The 18,262-nt window shown below is 46.6% G+C and overlaps 2 protein-coding genes across 2 annotated transcripts; both read right to left on the bottom strand.

Annotated features, from left to right (window-relative positions):
* Positions 1 to 313: 313 nt before the first annotated feature.
* LOC122032547 (HMG-Y-related protein A-like) lies at positions 314 to 1,332 on the bottom strand. The gene is made up of 2 exons (XM_042591858.1): positions 1,151 to 1,332; positions 314 to 1,065 (listed from the first exon to the last, which is right to left on the bottom strand). The coding sequence occupies exons 1-2, from the start codon at positions 1,190 to 1,192 to the stop codon at positions 568 to 570; spliced, it is 540 nt and encodes a 179-aa protein (XP_042447792.1). The 5' UTR covers positions 1,193 to 1,332; the 3' UTR covers positions 314 to 567.
* A 2,294-nt stretch (positions 1,333 to 3,626) lies between these two features.
* LOC122032524 (abscisic acid receptor PYL10-like) lies at positions 3,627 to 4,325 on the bottom strand. The gene has a single exon (XM_042591833.1). It carries the CDS (start codon positions 4,294 to 4,296, stop codon positions 3,679 to 3,681), a length of 618 nt encoding a protein of 205 aa, XP_042447767.1. The 5' UTR covers positions 4,297 to 4,325; the 3' UTR covers positions 3,627 to 3,678.
* Positions 4,326 to 18,262: the final 13,937 nt, after the last annotated feature.

Raw genomic sequence — 18,262 nt, 5'->3', positions numbered from 1 at the left:
CAAAGCACCAAAAGATTCAAAGACAATGACCACAAAACACAACTCCTTTAGACCACTAGACTAATTCCATTTGCTTGCTACATTCCAAAACCCCATCAACATCCCACAGGCTCATCATCCCACATTCAACCCTAAATCACAGTAATTTACTGATTCAAATTCAAAACAAATAGGTAAATGAACAATAACTGACTGTTTACTTGGGCGGTAGAGAGCTCCCATTTCGAAGAGCTGTCCCTCTTTGTGAAAACTGAGTAAACAATGACCACACAACACAAAGTGAAGACTTTTTTGTATCTGTAAAGCCACGAAGTAAACAGAGACTAAAATGCAGTAGTTTGCATGCAGAGTTGCACGAGAGAAGAAGAGTGAAGGAAGCACTGCAACAGTTTTGGTCAGTGACTTTACGTACAGCAGAAAACTACAAACAGCTCCACATAATTTACATGCAGATTCCAAGCGCCACCATTGACCACGAAGGTCCATCTCTAGATTACTACCAACAACGCAACAAAGGAGGAGAGAACAGTTGAGATATCAGCATTAGCAGTTGACTTTGCAGTTTGATCATGCCGCGTCAGTCACTAGAGCAGGCTCGGCGGCGGGCTTCACCTTTGGCGGCCGCCCCCGCCCTCGCTTGACCACGCCTCCGGCGGCGACGGGAACACTGGCGGCGGGACGCGAGGCGGCGGACTTGGGCGGGCGGCCGCGCTGCCGGGGGATGCCGGAGGTCACCTTCGTGACGGAGACGGAGAGAGAGTCCTTGGGCTTGGGCGGCCGGCCGCGGGGACGCGGGGAGGGGGCTTCCTCACCGAGGGTGGGCGCTGGCTTCGGCTTCGGAGGGCGCCCGCGGCCGCGCTTCGGCGGCGAGTTTGGGCCCGGCCGGAAATAGTTATTCTTCAAGAAGACGAGCTCGCCGGTTTCACGCAACCGGGCGAGGTGCGCCGTCAGCAGCGACGCGTGCGACGGCGGCAGGTCGCTGTACCTGGCCTCCAAATACTTGGACAACGCCGACTTGTTCGACCCGTTCTTCTCGTTCAGAGCATCGATCGCTTCCATTATCATCTGCCGACAAAACCACAAGCATCAAGCTTAGGATTCTACACTGAAATCGCCGGTGAAACATGCTAAAAATCGGATTTTTACGCACCTCAGGGTACGATTTACCGGAATCTTCATCGTTGGCGGCCATGGCGAGGGCGGATTGGCGAAGGCAGTGGAGGAAGGAGGAGGATCGAGACGGCTTTTTAATGGACGAGAAAGGGAAAGAGAAGAAGAGCAAAATAAATTAAAAAAACAAGGGAAAGAAATTGTAAAAAAAAAAACACATAAACAGAAGACGATAAGCCAGAGAGGGAAGAGGGCAAAGTGTTTGTTTTGTTCGTCGAGGAGGGATAACCAACGGTGGGGATGTTCCGAACGGCAGGGGAGCGAAGCTCGATGAACGGTGGGAATAGTAGTCACACGGATCAATGACCTGGCAGGCTCGGAGAAACATAATCGGGCGCAGGTCTTTTTTGACGCTGCCCGGATCCGCTAAATCCCCGAACTATCTGGCGTCACCGCCTTATTCTCTCTATGCAACCCTAGTCGACGGGTGACCTTGATTCGCCGGCTCCGGCGGAGGAGAGCAATTGCGGACTAGGAAATGTGGAGGATTCTACTGATGACGAGTCATAGGGAAGACGGGCGATGAGTGGTCAGTTTGAGTTACCGGTCCTGGAGATCAAATATGAGGATGACGATCAGAGTTGCAAACTTTGGATTGTACTAAAGAAAAGCTGAAATTGGACTGAAATAGAAGGAAGATTTCAGATAAAGCTTCTCCAAGCGAAGATTTGGTATGAAAATTTTGTAGTTTTATTTGATATATTAATAACGCATTGTCTTCTCCTTTTGTGCTACTACTTCCTAGAGCACCTTGTCGGGAAGCTCTTCCTGAGTTCTTTCTTGTGACAGCGATTTTATTTTTTGTAAATTTGTGGAACATGCACTCTAATTCCGAAGCAACTCAATTGACGAACTTTAAAAGTTTGTTGTTTGAATTAATGTGTGTTGCTTACTTATGCATGGTCAAAGATTACTCCTTTGTAGTTAATGTTTCCTCCTGAAATAAACATACACAGTGAAATGGTTTGATCCATTGTATATATATATATTTTTGTGTTATGTTGTGTTCAAATTTTAACTGAGTTAGTGTTTATCTTTAATTACATCACCTTTCTCATTGTCTTTATGCAATTAGGCAGTTAATTATAGAGAAAGTCTGAGGCTATCTTCATTTTTTCCTTGTAGGATAGAAATGTCTGTTACAGTATGTTGTTCCTCATGATTACTGATCTTTCAATCATTGGTTACATTTATGTTTTTTTTTTTTCTGAAAATGTTTAGTTCTTCTTTCCCATACACTCGAAGTTGTTATAGAATCTTGTGTGTTCTTTTGAATGCATGCTCTTGCCTACACAAGAAACTGAATGAGGATAAATTATGCTCAATTACTAGAGAATAGTTATTCTTCTGACTCCTCTTTGTATTGACCTCTATAACTTGTTATCCTAATGACATTTAAGGAGTCTAGAGTTGAAATCGCTTTGGTAGAACATGGATATTGTATGTACTCTCTCAAGCATGCAGAAGAAGAGGAAGGTGCAAACACATCTTGCAGTTCTTAAACTGTGATCAAGGTATCGGCACTTAGCCATAAGAATAAGGTGCAGGTATCGCACTTGGTGTGCTGAGAAGCAGCGTTGGAAGCTGAGGAGGGGAAAGGAATCAGGTAGGAGTAAGATGTAGAGGAAGGGGGAGAACTTGATGGAATCATGCATGCAAACATGATCCTCGATTGCAGCCTGGCCTTGCTAAGGAAGCCTAGTCATTGAACTTGCTTCGTGTGTCACTGTGTGTAAAAAAATAATTTTTAGTCACACGGATGGACACAAAATAGGTTCTAAAACTGTGGTTGCCGAAGCTCCCAGAATGGCTCCATGGAATGGAAAGGAGAGGGATTCTCTGTTTCATTTTTCCTGTGTCCCCATATCGTATTCACTATCAGATCATCAGATCATGTATCCTTGAGATCTGACATGATCTAATGGGACACGGGGAAAGTTTGACAGAGGATCTCATCTTCAAAATCAATACCTCGTTGCGGAATGGGTTTACATCTGCAGGAGTAAACTCACCCCTCAGGAATGGTAGGATGGATCCATCAGAGAATATGCAATAACAGCGCATCTTTATCAGTTTGTTTTTAGTATTTGGATTTTCATCCGTTTAAGATCGTGTTAATAATGAAAAACTAACCATCTTTATAACGTGTTTGCTAGTAGTTAAGAGCATACCTTTAGGTACTCATTCTCTTTCTTCTAAATGTATCTCGTAGCCTCACTCTTATGCTGTAAATTCTTCTTTTAACCAAAAGAAAAAATTGTTAGCCTCTCTTGATTATCTTTCATTGTTCATAGAATCTACAGGAGCAAATCTTTTGAACTTGTTACACTATTTGATTGTCTATGAACATCATAAAGCTTTTTTCATATTATGAGCCTAGAAGCCCTCCTTTATTAGAGTATCAGATAAAGCCCAAATGGGAGAGAGCACAAATTGGAGGGGGTTTTTGGTAAAAGTTTGGCTGGCAGTAGAATCCTTTCCCGAGACTCATTGTGCCCTTTCACTAGTTCACGCCGGCGGAAGCGCTGCCTCCGCCACTGAGGCGAGATTCTGCAGGTTGAGCCGCACGACGGTATCCGCGAAGAGCGTGGTGTCCTCCACCGTGTTCCCCTCGGGCACGTCCACCACGTACGACTCCAGCACCACTGTATTCCGCGACTCCTCCCCGTCGCCTCCCCCGACCTCGTCCACCGTCGTCACCGATCGGTAGTTCCGGAGCCGGTGCTCGCCGCCTATGATGGTGAATCCGATCGCGCGCCGGGCGTCGTCGAGGAGGTCGAGCCGCTCCATGCTGGTGCTCGCCGGGAGGCCCGTGATGACGCTGAGCTCGCGGAGGCAGCCTGGGCGGAGGTCTTCGCCTCCGCCGGCGTCCTTGAGAGCGCAGCTCCGGATGAAGTGCTTGTAGACCTGGGGGCGGTCGAAGCGGCGGACGAAGGACCACACGGTGGCGGCCGGGGCGCGGATCCGCTGGGCGAGGATGGATGAGCACTGGCCGGGCCCAACGTCGTAGCGGTGGTGGGCGTCGATCACCGGTCTTAGGGCGGCGTAGTCATCCTCCGTCAGTCCCGCCAGATGCTCCTCCTCCGCCGGCGTGGATCTTCTCGGGCCGCTGTCGCCGTCTTCCATGGTGGAGTTTTGCGGTGAAGGGACTCTCGATTCAATTAGAAATAGGATATTATTATTATTATAAAAAAAACAGAATAATAAAGAAAAGTGGCACATTCTCAACCGTCAAAATACAAAAAGGATTTTTTTCAAAAAAAAAATTGATTAAAAAGCGATATGATTGATTGGATTGGGGGTATTGGTCCAAAGTGGTGGGGCCCAACAGAGTGCGTGTACTTATTGCCTTTCGAACAACTCAATAAGACGGTCCACCATCAACGATACTAATCGCATTATGTTATTTATATTGCTTTTTTTCAAGGCGTATGGTTTTAATTCAAATTTAAAATAAAATAAAAAATTCTAATATAAGAATATGTGTATGTCTATAATCATAACTATTAAATTTCATATAAACATAACAAATATAAGCAGTACTAAAGTTTCCAAAAAAAAATAGGTAATAAGGGAACAAACTAACCAAATAGAAGAATTAAAGAGTACAAAAATGGACGATAACAAGGAAAATTTTCCTAGATGAGCAAAACTAGAGAAGTATAGTTTTATTGGATATTCCATTCTATTATTGTCGAAGTTGTGGAGTTGGGTAGAGGTTGGTGGAAAAAAAGAAGTTTGTTTCCTCACACAACGAACGACTAAAGACAAACGTAACATTGTGATACGTAAGTTGTTTCGTACCTTTTGACACGGTAATAAATTTGGCATGTGATTAAAATGGTGGTGAGAAAAATAAATTGTATATGTTTAGCTCAATAAAGCATGCATGGGAGACAAAGATTAGCGCCGTGACTCCTTTTTATTATATTATGATTAGCTTGATTATAGATTGTGATGCGATGATGATGAGGATGATGAGGAGCCTATCTCATAACAAGTGGTTAAAGTTAAAGTGGTCAACACGTAGAAGATATCTGTCGGTCAAACGAAACATGCTCTGATCAGCCAACTAGCGAGGCCTAGCCTCAATAGAGTTCAACTTCGGCAGAACGGTTACTCCTGCTCAGCCTGACAACAGACTCGACATCAGCCGAGTACGTGGACCGTGGACTTCCGACCGAGCGGCTATCCTGCTCGACCCAGCAACAGACCATGTGGACAATGGACTTCCGGTCGAGCGGCTATCCCATTTGGCCCAACAATAGAGCACGCAGTCAATGCACTACCAACCGAGAGGCTATTTCGTTCGGCCCAGTAATAGAGCACGTGGGCAGTGGACTACCCGCCGAACGACTACCCACGCTCTGCTTGACAACAGACTCGACATCAACCGAGCACGCGGACAGTGGACTTCCAGCCGAACGACTATCCCGCTCGGCCCAGCAATAGAGTACGCGGACAGTGGACTTTCTGCCGACCGGTTATCCCACTCGGCCCAGCAACAGAGCACACGAACAGTGGACTATCGCCCGAGCGGCTACCTCGCTCGAGCCAATGAAAGAACATGCGGACAGTGGGATTCCGACCGAGCGACTATTCCGCTCGGTCAAGCAACAGACATAGTAGATTATCTTTTGACATCTTTTTGGGAGCTAGTGTCGTTGACAGGCGGTATGGTCAGACAGAGTATCGTATGGCGGAAACTTCCACTATCACTTCAGAAATATGCTCGACACGTTAAAGTATTGTGTTAGGGATACTTTACTGATAGGTCTTTTCAGGAAAAGCTTTGAGACACGTGCTCATCTTGGGAAGCATGCACATATGCTACCGGAGCTCTATATAAAAGGAGGGTCCAAGCATTGACGGAGGTATACGATATTTTACTGTTGCTACAGTTTTGTTATTGCTCCACTTACTGCTTCTTCTTTTTCGTCGGAGATTGACTTGAGTGTCGAAGGACCATTGTTGGAGATCCCTTTCCTGACTCGGCACTGACGCCACTTGCGCTGCATGTCGCAGTGAAATTCACAGGAGATCAATGAAATCGTCACATCCCTAATATCCATCTCATCAATTTTCAAACAGAATTACATTACTTATCCAATTTCAATCGATAAATTTGTAGATTAACTAGTGAATTTGATCCAAGCAACCTTCTTATTCATAAACTCTTTATAATTTGATAGTTTCTTAAATCTGGAACTAGAGGTTCTATATTCTAACCCCAATTGAAGATAAATAATGGCTAGTCATAGAAGAGCATGTGTCATAAGGTTTAGTCGACTGAATGAATTGATAGATGTGGGGCTCACATGGATGATGATTTGGCGGCCGAGTCATCCCTCGTGATCGGTGGTCCTCCAACTCGACAAGATCGTTTTATCGTATTCTCACGAATCAATGGGTGGCGCAGATTCCATCTTACAGCATCAAAAGTCACATTTTCTAGATCCCAATTAGATTTATTTATTTATTGATAATCTAGGTTTTGGACGTAATTAATTTGGGAGACGGATGAATTTCTTCTTGATTGGTTCGTCATAAATTTGAAAGTGCAAAGGACTCCTTACATTTTAGATTTATCATTATACAATCGAAAAATCCCCTGTAGTAAAATTGTAGTTGAGATTTAAATTATTTGAATAATTTGCTAAACGTTTTGTTACCATACGATCTTGTTCGAACTATGAGTTGATAAAAGCTGGGAACGTGGCGTTCTCTACTGGCCTCGTGTAGACATCGAGATGAGTTGGACCTCCGACGAACCTGCAACAAAGTCGGGCCGGGATGAGGTTCCCGATGACGACCCTTCGGCGCTCAAGTCAGGCGAGAAAAAAGCTGGAGTAAGATAATGAGAACTGTAGCTACAGTGTGGATCATTGCATACCTCCGCTGAAACTTAGGGGTCCTTATATAGGATACCGGGGAGATGCGTGCACGCTTCCCGAGACGTGTACACTTCCCCAAACATACCTCAAACATGGATGTCAAAAAAAACATGTCTGACGTCATTCTGCAGCCGTCAGAGCATATCCTTGACGGGACAATGAAAACTTCCATCGTACAATTCTGTATACGGTTTGGCCGTCGACCATGCCGATTGTCGGCGGTAGCTGTCTCTAAGCTGATCTCCCCAACTGTCCCTTTTGTCCTTTTCTGTCTTTCGTCTATTCCTGGGCCGGCCGGGCCGGTCGCCCGACGCTCCAGGCGCGCGAGGATGTGAGTGTATCAGACCGAGCGGGAAGGCCTCCGGTCATGTGCTCGGATGAGATTGCGCCACCTTGATCTGCGACTCAACCGGGCGGCTTGGCCGCTCGTCACAGAAACTCATTTACCTTACGTCGAAAACCCAACCTATGGTCGAGCTGTCTTTCGTCCGGCCTGGGAGATTCCACTCGGCAGGACCTTAGGGTCGACCCTCTTGACCTTTGACTCCTACGTGTCACTGACCTCCTCCTGGGCGGGTCCCCCATCCTTACCACCGGATCACGTGCCTCCCCCTCAAGTCTAGTCGAAGGAGGCGCTAAGTCCGATTGACTGGACTGCGAGTCGGGCCGAGTGACAGCCGTTCTCCCACTTTTGAAAATGTCATTCCGCTCGGCCAATATGGAGGCCACCTGTATCGTCGTTCGACCTCCTACTGATGATTGCCCTACCGACCCGCTGGCGGTCAACGCTAACGTCCCTAGGATCTCCCTTGAATGCGTGCAAATCCTTACCATTAAGGTTGGGCACGCGGCCTCTACCCCGTAATGGGGCTCATTAAATTTGCTCCTGTGACCTGATGCCACGTGGCGCCACTGACGTCATCGTACGACGGTAGCGTCGCATCCGATGGGACCTTCGGCGGTTTGAAATGAGTGGTTAGATATCGGCCTCGGGCCCTGTGACCTGAATCTGACGGCTCGGGAGGATCGGGCCCAACCTTATAAAGCCCTCGTCGCCCTCCTCCGCCGTATTTTCGCAGTCGTGCGTTCAGAAGCCTCCACTTGCGCTCAGTGCACCGGTGAACTTGCTCCCTGGCATTCTGGCGACTTCTCGTCCTCTTTTTTCGACCGTCACTACAACAAAAATATTAAAAGACAATGGTTAAAAACCGTTGTCGTAGGCCCTTTAAAACCGTTGTAACTGGCAGTATTTTTAAAAGCGGGGGCTACGACAACGGTTTAAAACCGTTGTCGTAGAATGAAATGACAACAGTTTTGCAACTGTTTAAAACCGTTGTCTTTGAATGAAAAGACAACGGCTTAAAACCGTTGTTGTTTAGAGCATTTTTAATAACGCTGCTATCAATTACAACAGTTTTTGGGGCTACGACAACGATTTTTAACCGTTATCTTTTAGGGTGATAGACAACAATAATAACAATTTTAAATCGTTGTCTTTTAAACTATTGTCTTTTAATACCAATATATCATATTTCAATATAAATATATAATAAAAGCTTATAATCACAAAAGAAAGAATATTCCCCATATCAATGTCATTCAAAATGTTACTTATACAAGAATTATAATCATAAAAGAAGAAACATGTCTCATATTCAAATAAAATTTATCTCAATACAAATAAACAAATAAACTCCATCTACAACTGCTTCCTGTGGGGCAACTCCCTGAACATTTGTGGGCTCATTTGTGGACTCTCTTCCCTCAACGTGTCGTTGAGTATGGCCAACTCCCTGAGCTGTTGCTTCTTATAGTAGTCCATTGACTTGTCCTGCAAGATTTGGAGTTTGAATAGTGACTATGTTTCGATAATAACATTCGCGTCGACATCTTGTAGAACAATGAGGAGGATGCAACCTAGGTGAAAGTTTTTGTTGCCACAAGCTTCAGAAGATCTTCAAGGGTGGCAACAGCTTAGTTTAAGCGAGCATCAATTATGTCTGGTGTAAATTCTGCCTCCAATAATATGTGCAGCGGTTCGTTTAAGTGTTCATATCCAGATTTATCCCATAAGCTTTCTTCCTGTTCAAAAAAAGGAGAGAAAACTTGAGTATTAAGACAAGAAATAATGCACCTTAGCTTTTGAGTTGATAATAACAATCCATTAATTAAGACATATTATAGGATGCTAATATCGAAAATTACATAAGTTCTAAAATGCACGGTTAACTTAATGTCGATGTAACTTGTACAAAGAACAGCATACTCTAGCAGAAACAAGAGAAGAGAAACTCATATCACATTCAAAAACATGGATTATTTTGCCTTCAAACATAAAGACAAAGATCTATTTTTTATGTAGGTAGGCCTTAAAAAGTTAATAGTGAGGATAATACATCAAGGTTTGGGAGATTGGAATATACTCATTTTTCATTAAGATAAATATTACATGATATCCACATACCATTATAGAATCATTCACTGAACCTCGACCTCATATATAAACCCTGCATTGAGTTGAAGCTTCAACTCTTTTTAAGGAGTTCCCACGTGGTCCTAGTAAACAGCCAACAAAGTTGTACTAAAACGCATGAAACCAGCAGTTTAATACATGTTGAGAGATTAACTAGTTGAATTGATTTAGACAATCTGTCGACAAAATCTTGCTAAAGAGACCTGTCATCAGTTGCATTGCCTGCAGAACCTTGGTCTCTGGAGTCACTGTGATTAATTTATTCTGGATATAGGAAAAGAATCGGCATCAGATTGGAAGCAAAATAACAAAATCTTGAAATAATACTTCTACTCAATTCAAAATTTTCAGACATTGTCTGTACAACTTGAGATTGAAATTTACCTCTTCAGTCATTATGTCACCAACTTTAGTTGACTTGGAAGATCTTCCCTGTACAATCATTTTACAGAGATAATCTGAAGAAGAAGGAATCGTTAAGAACACAAGTAATGTGCACGGCAAGTATAATTGCATAAAAGAACCATTATCAAAACTGGTTCTTAGTTTTCAAAAAAGATATTGAATAGAGGTGAAGACCAAATTTATCTGCTAATCAACTGCTCTTGTAGGATATTAAAATTGTCTTAAACTTATTTTCCTAATGTCTTGAAGAGGTGAAGAACAAATCTGCTGCTTAGAGAGAACTGGCACACACATTGGACCATCACACAATTGATTTGCATCAAGTAAATGATTGTGTTTGAGACAATGTGATTATCAAAATGTCATGAAAATAACTTTCAGGATAATTAGATAATTTTTAACTTAATTGAAATTTAAAACTTCACATTGGCGTACACTCAGTTGTAAAAAGATTGCCATAAAAATGAAGCTGCCGAAGAACATCTGAAAATCATCTACCCAGTTGAATCTACTGGAGCAGCCATAGAATTGAGAAATTTACCAACTAATTGGAAAATATCTTATGATTTCACATAAATGTTTAGCTTTATCCATGCACCCATGAGCACATTTAATACCATTTCACAGCCAACAAAAACAAACATGGACAACCAATTACCTCTCTCAGTAACAATTCCAGCAATTGTCTTCTCTTCTCCGGGTCTCACCACCACTAAAGCTCCAACATTGTGTTGTGTCATCTAGAAATAGTAGAGCATAAGCCATCAGTTAAAACTATTTAAAGCTGGATGGTAATCCCAAACAAGATTGACACAATGGCCATTTACAGATTTGATAGCATCATAAACAGTGTCATCAGTTGTGCACCACAGCTAGGAACCATCAGCATTCTTCCCCTTAGCTGTAAGAACATCCCGGATAGTCGTGCTTTCAAAACCATGCTCTTCCAACTGTGTAGGCGAAACTGACTCAAAACGTGAAAACACAATAGGTAACAAAAGTAAGCTACTTAAATTAACGTTGAACTCATAGAGATCCAATCAATACAGCTTGAAATCCAGGAATTAGAAGAGAGAACCAAAATGACTTAGTATGGCTTATATCTGCGTCCACGTCCACTGTCATTGTTCTGACCTCCACTTGAGCTGCCACTATATTTTCCCCCATGTTGCGGTCTTGAGACAGGTGCTTCAGGCTGTTGCCTAAGATAAATGGAGAATGTATTGATGATTTAACAATCTTAGTTGCAAAACAAGACAAAAAAACATATGGAAGACAAAAAACAAAGAGCTTTTGTTACTCTACGAGAATGTTTATCTGTTGAAACAATTGTTAGCTCACTTACAGCACATATCCAAGTCGTCCATCGGGTAAGACCATGGGCACCATTGTCATGCCAGTAGGGATCTGTCCCCTTCCATAAGCCATAGATTGCAAAGTAGGCGAAATGAGATATGCAAAACCCTCTGAACAGAAATATGAGAAACAAAAGGTAAGGCAAATAATGCAGTAAAACAATGAGCCTTTCGCATTTTCCTTAAAGAAGCATGTTGTACTTTATACCTGCTGAAACCTTGAAGCTAGAGCACCATAAGCACCTCCCAACACACCGTACCCCATTTGAGATAAAACTCCCAAGTACTTGAAATTCAAAAACCAAGTTAACCACCAGCAGCTAAGATTGTGGAATTACTAACCGGGATCGCATTGTTGATAGAAGTCCTCGAAATCTGCACAGGCGAATAACTAGGAAACAACAGAAGGTCAATGATGATAACATTGTTGAGAAAGGAAAAGAAGAAAGAAGCAGAGTAGAGTTACTGGTGGTGAGCGCCCTGATGATGGCGGCTCGCCGGCCCTTGATGTCACGGAACACCTCCTCCACCAGGCGGGAGTTTTGGGCTGTTGATCCACGGTCCATCTCGGCGATCGAGGGGGCTCCTAATTGGTCACGGAGCTGAGAACGTAGCCAAGAGAGAGAAGGGCGTCAAGCTTCATGAGCGAGGGGCAACTCGATCAAAAAGGGAAAACCAGATCTTTCTTTCAGATCTGAGTTTTACCGCCATCCATACCTAAAACCTCAGATCTACAAGAGGGAAAGAAGAAGGAGACTCACGAAGTTGGTCCTTGATGACGCCGACACCGGAGTAGGGGAGGGGGTTGATCGAGGGAAATAGATGGCGGCGGAAGGAGTCGCAGATTGTTGATGAAGTCACCAAAGGGATCAAGGTTTGGTTTCAGCGCCATGTCGCGCAGCCGTATGAGGAGAAAGATCGTATGAGGGGAGAGGTTTAGGGTTCGGGTAGGTTAAGGGGGGAAAATAGAGCGCCAAAAAATTTTCTGAGAGAGGGAAGCAAATCATTGCTACAACAAAAACAACGAAGGAGAAAAACGGCGAAAGAATAAAGTCAAAGACAACGGTTTATTAAAACTGTTGTCTTTGACCCCTAAAAAAATGCTTAAAGACAACAGTTTTAGAAAACTGTTGTAAAAGGTGTTGTTGATTTTATAAAAAATCGCTCAACAACAACGGTTTTTACAAACTATTGTCTTTTATTTTTTTCAGGCGCTCAAAGACAACGGTTTTGTCAAAAACCGTTGTCTTTAACCAAATTAACAACAGTTTCTTTTAAAACTGTTGTCTTTATGGTATTGTCTTTTAACAATTTTGTTGTAGTGCGTCCTCCTTTCTGTAAGGATCCTTTGCCTCTTGCTCCTTGGTTCTCGTGTTTTCTTTGCATTCTTCACCGTGTTCTTGCTTCTTGGTCACTGTTCCGTTCATCTTCCCCATTGAGCCCCTTGCTTTTTCTTCTGACTTCGCCTTTTTCACTATTTCAACCATGGCTAGTTCTTCCCAGCCCTCATATCTCGCCCCCGGCCCGTGGTATACTACCATGGAGTCACGGTTCGATCAGCGTGACGCAGAGGGCTTAGTTAATGCTTTTGATCTTCCCTCTGATTTCGAACTTATTCTGCCCTCACCTTCCGCCCAGCCGCACAAACCGTCACTTGGCACTATTTGTTTTTTCCGCCATCAGTTTGTGGCCGGTTTGCGCTTTCCTCTTCATCCCTTTATCGTCGAAGTCTGTAATTTCTTCGGTATTCCTCTCGGCCAATTGGTACCAAATTCCTTCCGCCTTTTGTGTGGAGTTGTTGTGTTATTCAAAATCCACAATATTCCCCTTCGCCCGGAGGATTTTTACTACTTCTATTACCCCAAGCAATTCGAGCTAGACACTTATCTGTTCCAGTCTCGGATCGACTTGGTCTTTTCGATAAGATGCCTACCTCCAACAAACATTGGAAGGAATACTTTTTCTTCAGTCGTCCTCCCGGACGGCTCCCCTTCTTGACTAAGTGGCAGGTCGGACCACCGACCTCTCCCGAGCTGAAGAGGTACAAGACCCGGCCGGACTATCTGCAGGCCGCAAATATGCTGGCCGGCCTCAAGCTCGATATCAATAAGCTTCTACCAGAAGGGGTGATGTATATGTTCGACCTGAGTCTGAGCCGAACCGAACCAAGCTCCCGAACACCTTCGGTAAGAAGTTCATCTTTGTCTGTAATTTGTGTCTAACTGATTTTCTTATTTTTCTTTCACATCTAACATTGTGATGGAGTCCGTCCTGTTCGGTATCCTGAAGAAGAAGAAGGCAGCAATTGAGGCAGTAGCAACCAAGGAAATGGAGCAGCTGAACATCGCCCTGGTCAGCTCTCACGAAGGTGAGAGCGAAGCGGATGCTAGGGAGTTGGCCGCTCAGACCGCCCCTATGGAGGCGACGGGCAAAGCAACCACCAGCAGGGGTCCGACCGCCGGCGATTCCGAACCGGAAGATGATCTCCCCCTCAACCGGAAGAGACGCAGAATGGAGGCGCCCCTGCGTTCGGCCACTTCCGCGATACAAGCGTCCGAGCTGGCGAGCGTTCCTTCTCTGAGAGGGCAAGTGTCGTCTGTTGAGGCCCTCTCTTCCGACAGAACCCCCTCCCAGCTGGAATTGCCGGCAGATCCCATCACGGCTCAGCCGATCTGCTCCCTGCCTCTGGCGTCTCGGAGGCCTCGCCGCTCAACCATACTTTCCGCGTCGTCCGCCCCAACATCTGATCCCTCCGCATTCGCTCACACGACGCCAGGCAAGCACTGCACCATTAAGGCCACTCTGCATCTTCCGACTGAGGATTACCTGGCGAAGTCGGATCGCCCCACGACCCCTGAGCACATGATCGCCCTCCGGGGGCCGCTCGCCGAGGTATGGGCGGATGCCCGAGCTCGCGTTGTTGTAATGCCTCCCGGTCTGCTAGCTAACAGTCACATGCGGCATGCCACCGACGTAAGTCTTCTGTCCACCCAAACTTCTTTGCATCGCCTCCCTGTTCGGCACTAAAAGCTCCTTTTTCGTTAGCGTTGGGTGGAAGACGTAGCGGTTGCCTCTCGTCTGGCAATGCTAGAAGAAGAGCAGAAGCATCTCAATACTTCTGGCGGGCGACGTCCTCTTCTCAGGGCCCTTCATATGCCGAGTTGCAGAAGGAGCTGGCCAAGACCAAGGAGCTGCTAGAGGTCGAGCGGAAGAAGATGGCCGACCAGACGTACATGCTGGGCCAGCTCGAAAAGCAGGTCAAAACTTATGACCGCAAGATAGAACTTGCGACCACTCGGAAGAATAACGCTATCGTCGATCTGGAAGCGAAGAATGTGGAGGCCCGCGCCCTGGAACAGCAAGTAAAGGAGTTGGCGGATCTGTTGGACGGTGAGAAGAAGGGTCGTTCGGTCGATGTGGCGGCTCTCAAGGACGAGCTAAAGATCCTGCAAGAGTCCCTAGTGGCCTCTCGCTCTGCTATCAAGGAGTATCAGGAGCCTGAGCCAAGCCGGTTCACCATACTGAGGCAGAAGTATATCCGCTCGGATGAGTTCATTCAGAAGGTCTACGATCGGCTCGTCCATGCCTTCGAGTTGGCTATTACAGCCACGGCGGATTATTTGAAGGCAAAGGGTCATCTTCCAGAGTCCTTCCTAATTCCCGTCTGCGAGCATGCTGCCCTTCTTACCATTGTGCCGAAGGATGTTTTTGACTTTCTAGAATGAAATGTTTTTGTAGTTATGCCGCTCGGGTCGGCAAACTTCCCCTTTTGTTTTATGAAAGTTTTCTTGCGCTTTGCCGGTTTACTCTTTCTGGTCTAACATAGATAATCGTGTATCCCGAGTGGGTTGTGTTGATTTCCTCCTGACTTCTAATGATTGTTGCTCGTCTCTTGTTAGCTGTTGCGTTTCAATGTTGCCGTTGGGCGATCTTCAGACCGGGGGGGGGGGGGGTTATAGTCGCCGGTCCGACTTTGGGATTTAACGTTGCCACTCGACGATCTTCCGAGTGGGGTATTTATGGTCGCCACTTCGACCCTAGAGTTTAACGTCGCCGCTCGACGGTCTTCCGAACGGGGTATTTATGATCGCCGCTCGACGGTCTTCGGGCGGGGGGATTTATAGTCGTCGGTCCGACTCTAGAGTTTAACGTTGCCGCTCGACGGTCTTCCGAGCGGGGTATTTATGGTCGCCGCTTCGACCCTAGAGTTTAACGCCGCCGCTCGACGGTCTTCGGGTTGGGGGGTTTATAGTCGCTGGTCCGACTCTAAAGTTTAACGTCGCCGCTCGACGGTCTTCCGAGCGGGGTATTTATGGTCGCCGCTTCGACCCCAGAGTTTAATGTCGTCACTCGACGGTCTTCCGAGCGGGGTATTTATGGTCGTCGCTTCGACCCTAGAGTTTAACGTCGCTGCTCGACGGTCTTCGGGTCGGGGGGTTTATAGTCGCCGGTCCGAGTCTAGAGTTTAACGTCGCCGCTCGATGGTCTTCCGAGCGGGGTATTTATGGTTGCCTCTTCGACTCTAGAGTTTAACTTCGCCGCTCGACGGTCTTCCGAGCGGGGTATTTATGGTCGCCGCTTCGACCCTAGAGTTTAACGTCGTTGCTCAACGGTCTTCCGAGCGGGATATTTATGGTCGCCGCTTCGACCCTAAAGTTTAACGTCGCTGCTCGACGGTCTTTGGGCCGGGGGGTTTATATTCGCCGGTCCGACTCTAGAGTTTAACATCGCCGCTCGACGGTCTTCCGAGCGGGATATTTATGGTCGCCGCTTCGACCCTAGAGTTTAACGTCGCCGCTCGACGGTCTTCCGAGCGAGGTATTTATGGTCGCCGCTTCGACCCTATAGTTTAACGTCGCCGCTCGACGGTCTTTGGGCCGGGGGGTTTATAGTCGCCGGTCCGACTCTAGAGTTTAACGTCGCTGTTGACGGTCTTCCGAGCGGGATATTTATGGTCGCCGCTTCGACCCTAGAGTTTAACGTCGCCGCTCGACGGTCTTCATGCGAGTTCGCCGTTCGGCGCACATGGCTCATATCCTTTGCTTTATTTCTAATCTTTACTCCAACAGCTAAAGGATACAGACGAACGAAACATACATGAAATGCATTACACTGGCGTACCTTTCACCCAGTTCGGTACCGCTGGAGATGATTTGCGCTCCATGGTCGCTCTAGCCGTCGTCCGTCCCCATCTTCCAGGTAGTAGGCGCCCGATCGGAGCTTCTCGATGACTTCTCACCGACCGGTTTCACCTTCTTCCACACCAGGTCGCCGACCTGGAATGCTTTGGGAATTACTCGCCTGTTGTAGTTCTGCTTCATCCTCTGTCGGTACGCCATTAACCGGACGGCTGCTTTGGCTCGTGCCTCGTCCACCAGATCTAGTTCGAGTAATCTCCGCTCGACATTGTCTCCGTCATAGTTCCGGACTTGATCGGACTCTATGCCCACTTCGACCGGGACGACCGCCTCTCCTCCGTATACCAAGTGGAACGGAGTAACACCCGTTCCTTCCTTTGGGGTCGTTCGGATCGCCCAGAGTACGCCCGACAGCTCGTCCACCCAACTTCCCTCGATGTGATCGAGCTGAACACGAAGAATTCGAAGGATTTCCGGGTTGGCTACTTCGGCTTGACCGTTACTCTGAGGATATGCCACGAAAGTGAAATGCTGCTCGATGTCATACCCCGCATACCACTCACTGAGCTGCTGATCGACGAACTGTCGCCTATTATCAGACACGAGCCTACGAGGAACGTCGAACCGACATATTATATGTTGTCAGATGAACTTTTGACCATCTGCTCAGTTATCTTTACCAGCGGTTCGACCCCGACCCACTTGGAGAAATAGTCGACCACCACTAGTAGGAACTTCCGCTGCCCGGTCGCTATGGGGAAAGGTCCCACGATGTCCATGCCCCACTGATCGAACGGGCAGGACACTGTAGATGTCTTCATCTCCTCCGCTGGCCGATGGGAGAAGCTGTGGTACTTCTGGCAGGATAAACAAGCAGCGACGGTCCGCCCGGCATCCTCGTGTAGGGTGGGCCAAAAGTACCCGGTTAGTAGAATCTTCCTCGCCAATGATCGACCGCTCGGGTGTCCCCCACAAGTCCCCTGGTGCACTTCCTCCAGTATATATTTTGCGTCTTTCGAGCTGACACACTTCAGCAATGGTCGAGAAACAGCCTTTTTGTAGAGCTGATCCCCGATAAGGGTGAACCGACTGGCTCTTCTTCTCAACAACTAGGCCTCGCCCCGATCGGATGGTGTGGCTCCCGATCGCAGGAATTCGACTATGGACGTTCTCCAGTCACCTGTGAACGTGAGGCCCTCCATCCTGTCGATATGAGCCACCAAGGATACTTGCTCGATCGGCTGCTAGATCACCACCAGTGTTATCGAGCTCGCAAGTTTAGCTAATTCGTCCGCCGCCTAGTTCTCCGTTCGGGGTATCTTCTGTATGACTACCTCCCTGAAATTGGGTTAAAGCTTTTCGAATGCTTCCGCGTAGCGCTTGAGCCTCGCATTATTTGTCTCAAAAGTGTCTGAGAGCTGCTAAGCGGCAAGCTAAGAATTTGAGTAAAGGATTACTCGGTCAGCCCCCACATGCCGGGCGACCTGCAAGCCAGCTATGAGGGCTTCATACTCTGCTTCATTATTTGTTGCTCGATAGTCCAACCGGACAGACAGATGCATCCGCTCTTGCCGAGGAGAAAGTAGCAAGATATCAATCCCGCTTCCGAGCCGAGTGGATGATCCGTCTACAAATACTCTCCATAAATCTTCGGGCTCGGGATTCTGTACCTCCGTTATGAAATCCGCCAAGGACTGCGACTTAATCGCTGAGCAGGGTTGATATTGGATGTCAAATTCACTGAGCTCCGTTGTCCACTTGATGAGCCGCCCGGATGCTTCTGGATTTAGGAGCACTCTTCCTAGCGGGCTGTTCGTCATGACGATG

The sequence above is a fragment of the Zingiber officinale genome, chromosome 1A, assembly GCF_018446385.1.
Source record: "Zingiber officinale cultivar Zhangliang chromosome 1A, Zo_v1.1, whole genome shotgun sequence".
Classification (NCBI taxonomy): domain Eukaryota; kingdom Viridiplantae; phylum Streptophyta; class Magnoliopsida; order Zingiberales; family Zingiberaceae; genus Zingiber; species Zingiber officinale.
Note: the sequence above shows the minus strand (reverse complement) of the source record. Positions and strands in the feature narration are given on the sequence as shown.